General features: G+C 42.1%; 1 protein-coding gene across 5 annotated transcripts in view; it reads left to right on the top strand.

Annotated features, from left to right (window-relative positions):
• Nucleotides 1-1,241: 1,241 nt before the first annotated feature.
• The window catches only part of LOC129179702 (ras-specific guanine nucleotide-releasing factor 2), a 45,470-nt gene continuing 34,957 nt past the window's right edge, over nucleotides 1,242-11,754 (top strand). For all 5 annotated transcript variants that reach the window (XR_008570044.1, XM_054773277.1, XM_054773278.1 and 2 more), the window contains exon 1: nucleotides 1,242-1,832. Coding sequence is in view for 4 of the 5 variants with exons in the window: in XM_054773277.1 (XP_054629252.1) it covers nucleotides 1,557-1,832 (276 nt within the window). In the remaining variant the exon portion in view is untranslated. The remainder of the gene's footprint in view (nucleotides 1,833-11,754) is intronic.

Below are 11,754 nucleotides of genomic sequence, written 5' to 3'. Positions count from 1 at the left end.
CCGTTACACCCCTAATACTGTATATACACCATTTGTGTAGGATATCAGGCGGGTTGTGTGTGGGCTCAAGCATTTTTGCACCAGCAAGAAGCAGAATGCGCAGCTGACCGGGGTTGGGAAAATAGTGGCGAAGAATGGAAAGTCTTCTGCACTGCCGACTACCCCATAACTGAATGTGGTTGCAAATCTGGCTGCCATGTCGAATGCTTGACTTGGGCAAACATGCACAGCGTTATGTAGCTGCAAATGTGAGGTGTAATAATCCTCCTACATCGCTAACTATTTTCAATTTTGAAGTATCACTAATTGTGACCTTAACTTCTTGACTAACAGGGAAATAGTTTTTTGTTTGTTAGTTATTTGTTGTTTTTCTTTTTTGTTCAATCAGATCCATGCTTTAAAGCTTAAGTTGTGAAAAACAATTCAAATCTTTCTCAAAATGGTTCATATAGTAGTAGGAAATGCATTCATATGTCCAGTTGACTTTATAATTCCAACTATGCATGATGATGTTTTTTTGCACAATAGCGTGCTCAAAGTGGCAGAAATCCGAGCAACTGATGGCCTCCTTGATATTTGGCGGCTATCTTGAAGTTTTTCGTGGACACCAGTTTTTTTGTTTGTTTGTTTTACAGAGAAGGGAACACCAAATGTCATGCTTGTATCACAAACTAGTAAGTAAAAGTAAAAGTATATTTTCTACTTATCTGCCGCACTGTGACAATTTCAAGCAAATCCCAATGTCAACTACAACAATAACAAGACAATGTGAAACTTCGAGAGGATGTACTTTTGCAGCTTTTCTGTTACAGGGACACTTGTTATTTTGTTAGTATTTAATAGTTGCCAAAATAACTATGATGTAGGGTGATGTGCAGGGTTTCATTACATTTGATATCCATATGCGCTAGGCTCTTTGATGCAATTTAAGGCAAAAAAAAAAGGTACGGACCTTCGCTACATGTGAAAAAAATAGCATAGTTTGGTCGTATTACAAATTCTAGAATCTCAGTCAAAAGTCCCGTTAGATTTCCTTATTTTAGGGAGAGCATCTCCTCTAGTTATTGTGGAAGACTTATACGTTAAAATGACTGACGAGGTCGTTAATAATATAGAAACACACACGCTCCTCCTGTAACTTATCTTTTCAATATGAGTGTGAGCGTCATTTGCTGAGAAGATCCGACGGAGAGGGGCGGTGCTTGTGATAATGTGTATGTGCGTGTTTGTGTATGAGGGAGTTGACTATGGTCAAAGCCGATTAGAGCTTATCTCCGCTGTCATTCTATCCTCGTCCTCTTGAGGCTTCTCCTCACTCATCCACACACACACAGTCGCGTTTTTTCTTCCCCGTCATTAAAGGTCTGAATGAGCACCATGGATTCCTCTCAAGCGTCTCTCCACATGAGGAGCTCCGCGGACGCAGCGCTTCCGCCGGCAGGACAACTTTTACGCGCGGCTCTGCCCCTCTGAGTCCGGTGGAGAAAAAACTTTTACACGAACATGGCCAAGCGGTGAAAACGAAGAAGAAGAAGCAGATCTTCGCGGTGGTCAAAATGCAGAAGAGCGTGCGTTACAACGAGGGCCATGCGCTTTTCCTGTCGGCCGTGGCGCGTAAAGAGGGCACCAAGCGCGGCTACCTGAGTAAGAAGACTGCTGAGAACAGCCGCTGGCACGACAAGTTCTTCGCCCTCTACCAGAATGTTCTCTTCTACTTCGACAACGAGCAGAGCGCCCGCCCAGCCGGGATTTACCTGTTGGAAGGGTGCACCTGCGAGCGCACACCGGCGCCCAAAATGTCCATCACTGGGAAGGAAGCCCTGGAGAAACAGGTGGGACATTTAATCAGAAGACAGCTTCATCTATAAACACCAAACGTATACAAATATTAGCAATGCACCTCATAGTGCCCACCAAGACTCAGCTCCTTTATTGGGCCACCATTAGATGTGTAGCAATCACCATATTCATTTTTACAGTCAAGAAGTGATAGAATGAAACTCGAATTAATGCCATTGCTAACAACTCGTATCAATCAAAAAATGAAGCTCTTTGAGCTTAATGCCAACATACACAAACAGCCACAATATTAGGGACCCTTTGCACTCATGCCTGCGTAAAACCTTTATAAGGACGATAATACTATTTTTTTATGATTGTGGTTGTAGTTTGCAATGGTGTACTGCCTCACTGCATCGTGCTACTCTTTCTACATTATACAGCTCTCAGTGTGATGTGGTACCTTTATAATAAACATTGTTTTAAGCCAAAAGCGATCTTTATTATCTTTAGAAAGGCAGAATATGTGTGGGTGTGCCTAATGTTGTCTACATGCTTCATTTTGCCTCCTTATGGCTATGTAAAGTTGCACAGTGCTGCAGTAGCACAATTTGAACATCCCTGCAGTGTCAAACAACTACTCCCTGCAGGTGATCCTCCTCCAAGGACATGCATTGGTGTTCCTCTGTGTTGCAGTGTAGATGCATGGTTTTGACTCTGAATTTGCTTAACAGGACAGCTGAAGGTGAAGAGTGTGGCACACTGTCACCTGCTCAAGGCAGAAAGCAACAAGTAGTTTTTGCATGGAATGCAGACTGTAGCAGTCTGTGGCCCTTTGACTTTAATTTCCACCTGCTAAGCAAAGCATCATGCTTAAGTGTGTGCTGCAAGAGTGATTAAACCCGTCATAGGCGAGTATTTCAGTGTCTTGGATGCTGCCTGCTCTGCATTGTTGTTGTTGCTAGGGCTTGTATCCATCACTGGTGCTCTTTGTCAGCATTATTGAGGAAACTGAGGGGAATGTATTGGGCAGTTTTTTAGTGGCTAAATAGTGATTAAAGAGTGAATGCATGCACAAAATGAATTGTAGGTAGGAAAAAAAAACAACTATGAATATACTTAAAAATGCACACTCAAGAAAAATCTAAACCCAACACTTGTTTTTCCTCCCATTTTTCACAAGTGAACTTTTTCCATGAACACAAAAGGCCTATCTCTCTCTCAAAATCTGTGTTACTGAGCATTCGTGATTCATCCACCTCATGCTGATTAGACAGCATTATTATTGGACAGGTGTGCCACAATAGAAGGCCACCCAAGAATGCAGTTTTAACTTGAACTTACTGTTTATGCGGACTTCCTGTATATCCTGCCGAGATGGAACTCAGTCGTGTTTCTCACCGTCTTTCTCCAAACCAAAAATGCCATTGACCAGCTTTTATTTTTATATTCTGCTATATTTACCAACTTAGATTTCACAAACCGTTTTATATACACACATGGAGGGAGGGAGAAGAGCAGAGAAACAACACTTCCAACTAGGGGTGCCACGGTGCTCCTCCAGCTGCAGTATGTTTTTGTGCGTAAAGACAGCAATTGTTTTCTCCCAAACCTCTCTATTATTACTTTTATTATAGTTTATTTAAAATTAATCATGAAAATGAAATTGCAATCTACTGGCAGGTAATTCGCCAATAAATACAATTCTCAAAAAAAATATTGATCGCGTATACAGAAAAATTGAAGGACGTGGGAGCCACTTTAATGTTTACATTAAAGATGCTAATCCAATGTAGGGCTAGTATATTTTACGATATGCAATATAAGCTTTGTGTTAATAGGTGACAAAGTACATTTAGTGTAATTATAGCTCATTAGAAAGAACAGGCTGCAGGCCAAAAATGGCCCCTGGGCCGCAATTTGGACACCCCTGTTTTCCAGCTAATCTTCTAATGCTATATCTCGTTTTACTTTGTGTAGAATAAAAGACTAGTACTACTCGAAGTGTTTAAGTTTAGTGTCCCAAATGGTGTCTAATTGCCCCATACCAATTAGTTGGTAGAAAATAAGATCTTGTTCGTTTCTTTTTCGGAAGTTGCTTTCATCTTATGCACTCAAAAACATGTCGACATTGGGGCCTCCGTGCATCGCCGACACAGACGGGCGAGACCGTGCGACTGTTGTCGCCTATCCCCTCTTTCCTATGCTCTGTCGCTGAATGCCTCGCCTTTTCGTCCGCTTTTAAGCAGACTGTCCCTCACTTGAAATATGTACAGTGTGGGAAATGGGGCCATTACATCGCAGGGACGACTTTTCGCCAGCCTGGACAGGCATGCGTGCACACACACACACACACACACACACACACACACAGTGCAAAATGTATTGAAAAACCGCCAGTCCATAAGGGTGGATTGGACGTTACACGGTTTTTACCGCATTTTCTCTTACATGTTTGGCATTTCTTCACACTTTTTGCTGTCATTGTAACATTAGTTGGTGTCTTTTGTTCCATGTAGCGTTCCCATTTGAGTGGACCTCAAATGGTCTTTGTTCGCTTGTTTTGTACACACCAGGCTTTGGATGATTACATTCACACTTGACCAAACAAACCGTACTAGCAGAGCTGGTACCATCCATCTTCTATGCCGCTTATCCTCACTAGGGTCGTGGGTATGCTGGAGCCTATCCCAGCTGACTTCCGGCAAGAGGTACACCAATCGCAAGGCACATATAGACAACGACCGTTCACGCTCACATTCATACCTATGGACAATTTAGAGTCTCCAATTAACCAAACACGCATGTTTTTGGACTGTAGGAGGAAGTACCCGGAGAAAACGCACGCACATGCAAACTCCACACAGAGATGCCCAATGGAGATTCAAAGCAAGATCTCCTGGCTGTGTGTGTGGCCAACATGCTAACCACTCGGCCACCGTGCCGCCTCCGCAACAGAGATACTTTCAACAAAACCAAACATGACAAGTGTGGACGCACTCTAATACTGCATGTTTAGAATTGTGGTTGCAGTTGACAGTGGTGTAAAACTGCACTGCATCATACTGGGAGATGTTATAATAAGATGTTGGAATATTGTGGTGTAGTAGTTAAAGTGCAGAGAGTGAGCATTGTTATCTCTGGAATTACAGTTGATTGGCTTACTACCTAATATAGTCAGCGAGGGAAATTCAGTGTCAACTCTCATTGCCTTGCAAGAACACTGTTTTTAGTCAATTCTTTCAAGGGTATTTTCAATAATGTGCTTTTTTAAAAAACACAGTATTACTACTCGGATGTTAGCAAGCTGTATGCCGTCCTGCCTCGCTTTTGCACTACAGCTGCGACGCTTAATTAGGGTTATTTTCAATCTGCCTTAAGCTGAAAGCATGTGCGCTGCCACACGTACAGTACATGCATAGCCGTGCCCTCATAAGTCATAAAGCGACTAACTACGATGATGCTTCTTTTATATACCTATAAAAAGGATGATTGACAACTTTTAGGGATTGTTTTAGTGCGCATCCTGCAGCATGACACCCCCACAGTGAGCCACGATACAATGCGCACAGCCTGCCGCCTTCCCTGTACTCTGACAAAGATACAAACCCTTCAAATAATTTGGAGTGCATTCACGCTGGTCTGAATGGTTTCCACAGCGACCGTGGAACGGCTGTGTGAGCACCAGTGTGCTCCCAGTGTGCATATTTGGCTTTGCGCACTCGCACAGACACAAACTGCACCTTCTTCCTGTGGTTGCATTGGTTATTGATCACATATATACAGCAAAAAGATTGATCTCTGGTCACATATTTACTGTACAAAATTAGGACACTCCTTGCTGTACTTCTACTCCTGGACCGCTGCACACACAAGGGTGAACACCTACTGTGTTGCCTGTGCTATTATTTTTCCTCATAAACACACCACATGGTGACGCTGTTATTATACCCCATACAGCTCTCACACAGCTCAACAAAACACCCACTCTCAGGGTAGGGTGTTTTGCCGAATCACCCCGAAATTTGGTACACACCTGTATGGCACTGACATGTACATTTTTGGAAAATTTCAGCAAGATTGTTTGAAAAACATGGGCGCCATCGAACAAATTTTGTTAAGGCATGAGCGGGTGTCCGTAAGTCATTGGCCATTTGTCTAATGATTATAAAACCTTGACGATATCTGTATTTCATGTATGCTGGCATGTTTTCCAAACCATTTTGAGTACAACCCATGGGGGGGGGCGCCACAAATGTCATTTACAGTCATGTGGAAACATGAGCACACTATGGGGTGTCCTGATCTTTTCGTATGTTCCTGCATGTCTGTATGTAGATTCATCAAAAACACTTTCATCTTAGACAATGAGGTGATTTCAGTAGTGTCATACAGTGGGGGTGTGTGTGTGTGTGTGTGTGTGTGAGTTGGTGCAGGAGGAGGTGGGATGGGGTGTGCACACTCACCAGCTACAACATGGACCCAAAGCAAGAATTGCATTCAATATTTAGCCTTTGCAGAGATAATAATGTTCAGTTTTCATTAACACAGTCACAGGTACAGTCCTCCCTCGCTACATCTCAGTTCGAACATCACGCCCTCACGCCGTCGTGGTTATAATTAGTGGTTGAATATGGTCTAAAAAAAATGCATATTTAAGCAAATTGTATATATTCAGGGCGTAAATTAAGCACTTTCAATCGTAACAATGGCTAAATGAACAAAAATACAAATATAAAACATTCAAAAGACGTGATATGAAGTGTAATACAGTATCTGTGACTTGTTGTGTGCGTCTTTAAGAAGCGGGGCCCGGGAAGTGACGTCAGCTAGTAGAGTTGACTGTTAGCTGAGTGCTAGCAGCAGTGTAGAGAGTGGCCGACAGCAGCTCCTGTGTGAATGTTCACTGTGTGGGTTCTCTGCTTGTTAATAAAGCGGTTGAAGTGCATCGTGAAGCTCTTCTTAACCACAAACAGTGACAGTAGAGTAGTGTTCTACGCTGGTCTCTAGGTGTCAGTAACGTTACACTGATGAGACGATAGCCAAAAGTACACGGTCAGTGCTAATGTGTGAGTCTGTCTTATCTAATTTATGTCTTAGATGGCTCATTTTCTATTAACTATTATACAGGTATTCCCACTATATTGGGTAATACAAGTGTAAAGGTAACTATAGGGGTGTTATTTCATGTCAAGAGGGCTGTAATAATGTTAAAAAATGTCTTTAGAAGGTCATGAACAGTTCTTCTATGCTCTATCAAGGAAAGTATTCCATTTATTAATATTGAATCCTACTTTGCGGAAATTCAGTAATCACAGTCGAGTCTGTAACCAATTAGCCACAATAAACGAGGGACAACAGTATTCATTTAGCAATATGTTGGTTATTGTGGTTGTAGTTGTATCATACTGAGGGATGTACGCAGTGTAAAGCTTATAAGGTTCTCAAACAAAGTTGCCTCCTAGTTTTTAAAGACTGTGCATGCCATTTGTGGTGCCCCCTATGGGTTGTGCTCATATTGCTTTGGAAAACACGCTAGCAAACATGTACGGGTAATGCAGGTATCCTCGAAGCCAAATGATCAATGACTTATGTACAATTAGTAGCCAAGTGACCCATGTTTTGTTTGACGGTGGCTTTTTTTTTTTTTTTGTCACTCAGTCTTGCTCAAGTTGTGCATGTGTGTGCTTGTCAGTCCCCTAAAGGTGTGTAGCAAAATTTGTGGAGATTTGGCCAAGCACCCGAAAATTACAATGGCTGTTTCGTCGTGCTGTGTAAGAAATTTCAAGTCAATAAAACTTTGGGCTTTAAAAACAGCGCCGCCGTGTGGTGGATTCATTAGATGAAAAACACAGAAGGGGTGCATGTTTTGGCAAATATTCACCCTTGGAGTAGAAGAGCTATCTTACACTAAAAAAATGCGCACATTGAAGGATTGTAGTTTAATACGGTAACAGTGTCAATGAAAAATGCACATCATTATCTCTGGTAATGTCTCTGATCTCTTGTTGGCACTCACAGTATGCCCTTTCAATACAGTGTATGTCATCTTAACACATAAACATCCACTTCTAGTAGGGGCCCGGTGGGTGATAAAGCTCTGGGGGGCATGGAGCCTCTGCTAGTGTGATGTTAATGTTATTGCTGGAGCTGCTTGTATTTGTTACAGCCACACATAAAGGGGGGAGGTGGCACACCCTGTGAGGACTTCATGTGTCTTACAAGCTCATATGAAGACGAAAACACACAGTCAAGCAGATTTACAGTGTATTTACACAGCATTGCTGTTGCACTGGAAGAGCAAAATCCTCTATGTGACATTTATGGACTCATTGTGGAAGAACCTTTTAATGCTTCTGGCAATGTACAGACACAGCCGGCGTCAAACAGAAAATGAAGGAACTAGATTAATAATATGTGCATTGAATGATGATGAGGGTTTTATTGCAGGATAAAAATATGCAACTCTTCTGTGTTGACATGAGCATTTACTTTACGCTGGAGTGGAACTGCACTGTAGCTGTTCCGAAATTTTGAGATGCAACATCAGTTGGTTTTGTCCATCAGTTGGTTTTGTCCCTGCAGCATGTTATAAAAAAAAAAATAGACTTTGTTGGCCTTGCGGAATCCCAGCAGGGGCTGAGGAGAGAAAGAAGTCTGATCCAGAAGACTGGTGGGTGGGGGGAAAAAAGTGAGCCCACTCACTTGATGAGTCGAATGTTTGCTTGATTTTTATTGCAAATGACTTGCATTGTTTCTGGTGTAACACTCAAATGGATGATTGCTGCTGTTGAGATATGATTTTAGTGTCTGGTCAGGATTTACAATGTATGATGTTAGTCGTTTATCGCAGGTAATTGGCGGAGTAGGATTCAATATTAATTAAGAGAATATTTTCATAATTGGAGCATATACAACCTGTTTATGACTTTCGAAATCCGGGATTAAACGTTCTTAGAGCCCTGTAGACATGAAATAACATTCTATAGTCAATTTTACACTCTGTTATTCTTTGTCTACATCACATTGCAAAGGCTACAGTATCACCACCGCATGGACAATGGACGCCTCCTGCTAGCTTAGCAAGTCACCCAGCTAGCTAGTTACCCTCTCCAATTTACCTATTCTAAACTTAAGAAAGTGTTTCAAACTGTGGGGAAGAAGGACAAAGAAGCCAAAAACCACACGGAATCAAAGGAAAACCTTTTTTTTTTTTACTCAGTCATGGCACGTCCACCTTAGCCATGTCATGTCGGCTCGGCTGTGTTGGCTCCGGAGCCAGCCTCCTTGCAGTGTGAAAGGTAATGTAATCTAACATCATGTCTCATAATGTTACTGATGCTTAGTGACCAGAATACTACATATAACTTGTCCTTCAATATGTTTTTACTAATAATAGGCCATAGACAACCATGAAACAGTGATCATTTAGTAATTATTTTTTTGAAAAAAAACGAGATATAGTGAGGGAGCGATATTGGAACCGCGATATAGCGAGGGACGACTGTAACAACTTAATTTTAAAAAGTACTGATTTGGAGTGCAAGAGAAAGTGGAAAGGAAAACGTGGCTCTTTTTGACCGCATGGTCATTTATTAACAAGTATATAGCGCAACACAGCAGCAACAGAGCCAATGTTGTAATAGCGGTAAGGAGCCAACTGCTCAGCCAGCATGAATACGGCAGATGAGTTAATTGTAAACACCAGCAAGGCAAGTGTATCATGCATAAGTTTCACTCCAACAGCGAAGTAACGCAACCAACGTTTTAAAGTGCATGCAGAGGTAGATAAAGCTGCTGGATGCTCAGTACTCATGACACTTCAAATACAGCTACTGCCGTCTTGTGGAGTTATTAAAAAGAGAACTACATCAGGACGTTGCCTACAGCCACAGCTGTTAATGCCAATGTTTTTTGCTAATTAGAGACAACGGCGGTTATTTTTATTGCCACACAACCGGCGACTGTAGTAGACTAGGAGAGTGGTTCATTGAATAGAGGTCTTAATTGCAGCCTTTACGGTATTTGCGTGGAATTCTTTTGTCCTTTCTATTATTGGTATGTTGTGATGTATAGAACAGTGTTGTCATCTCTTTAGTTTGGGTAGTGGGTAGTGACCAAAAGGACAAGATCGCAGGTACAAGCAGCCGAAATGAGTTTCCCCCGCAGGGTGGTTGGGTTCTCCATTAGAGGTAAGGTGAGAAGCACTGTCATCCGGGAGAAACTAGGAGTAGAACCGCTGCTCCTCCGCATTGAGAGGAGCCAGATGAGGTGGCTCGGACATCTGGTCAGGATGCATCCCAGGCGCCTCTCCGGGGAGGTGTTCAGGGTACCTCCGACCGGTAGGAGGCTTCGGGAAAGACCCAGGACAAGTTGCAGAGACCATGTCTCTCAACTGACCTGGGAATGCCTCGGGATCCGCTGGGGAGAGGGAAGTCTGAGCTTCCCTGCTTACGCTGCTGCCCCCATGACCCGACCTCGAATAAGCGGTATAAGATGGATGGATGTATTGATCGTTGGTCATTTCTATTGATATGCTGTGACGTATAGACCAGTGTTGTCGTCTCTTTAGTTCCTGTGTAGTATTCCACACCAGAAAGCACACGGCATGCTTGCATCATTGCTATCTATTCATTGTCGTCAGGGGAGAGATGCTGTCATTTGTGCTTTTTAATATTCATAGCAGATGAATCTATCTGGATCCCTCTTGGTCGTCAATTTCATATCTGATCTTTAATTAGAAAGTAGGTGTCTCATCACCAACCTGGACATGCATTTAGCTAAGTGAGGCTACAGTTATGTGTTATGCTTCCAAAAAAACTCCAAATCCTTCCTGCTCCTCTCCCAGCTGGTGGACCTTAATGACCCATATACAATTAGCAGCCCCTCATTGTGCACCGCTCTTTATCTACGCACTAATTTCCCTAATTTTCCTCCTCAGATGAGCTTTCAGGTGAGTGAGTGAAAGACTCAAAATAGGTCTTCTGTGCCTCTTTTCCTCTCAAAGGGAAAGGTGTCTTTATTTGTCTAAATGGAATTTCTTACAGTACAGTGAAAGACCCCAAGGACGGGGAGGCTACATTGGCGACCTTTTGAAGGTAGAGTGAGCAAGAGAGTGAAATGATTGCGTTGGGAAGATGACAGAGAGTTACAAAGCTGTAGACCTCTAATATGTAATGAATACCCTATTTGACTACATGTGAGCGTCAAAATATCAGTAACAGCTGTAACTACGATGTTGGGCAATGCCAAATACAACCACAATAATAAACATAGCCGTAATGCAAGTAGAAAAGTAGGAAAACTGTACATCATTGGCAGGTGTGTAGTTAACGCTCAGGACTTCACAAGCTCATGTCCGCGGTCTAAGCAGACTTAGCATGATAAGTGGTGTAGCATGATGACGCAGCCACACAGACACTCTATTTTAACTGGCGTCAAAAGTGCAGACTTCACACTGCACACGAGTCTTTAAACGGTGTAAGTCAGTCAAGTAAAACCGGAGTTGTGATCAATAATAGTCGCCATCATTGTGTCGTCACGTTATTTCTCATTAAGTATGCACTTTGAAAGCAAAGTAAACAGGAAATAAAACATGACACCACCTTCTTGTTGGTGGAAAAAAGCATTAGAGGCCAACACGTCAAGTAGCAAACTGAGGCGTAGATGCACACCATAACTTTGATGTTACAGGATAATCAAGTTTATTGAGGTGGACAAAAACATTTATTTTGAATGTGACACATTATTTATTGTGTACAAAGTTAGTATACTGTAAAAAATGTTGCATTTCACAGTTTTTTTTCTGCCATATAATTTTCTGTTAAAACTTTAGTTCTATTGACTGTGCAGCTGTTAAATTACACGCACTGTAAATTGGCCCTATTTCATTTTAAAATCTACTCTTTTTTTCCCATTTTCCGCCTCTTTCCCTACATTGCCTTAACTTGTGAGATGGATCAATACAAGTTCAAA

The sequence above is a fragment of the Dunckerocampus dactyliophorus genome, chromosome 4 (assembly GCF_027744805.1).
Source record: "Dunckerocampus dactyliophorus isolate RoL2022-P2 chromosome 4, RoL_Ddac_1.1, whole genome shotgun sequence".
NCBI lineage: Eukaryota > Metazoa > Chordata > Actinopteri > Syngnathiformes > Syngnathidae > Dunckerocampus > Dunckerocampus dactyliophorus.
The sequence above is the reverse complement of the archived record's forward strand: the minus strand, read 5'-3'. Positions and strand labels throughout refer to the sequence as shown.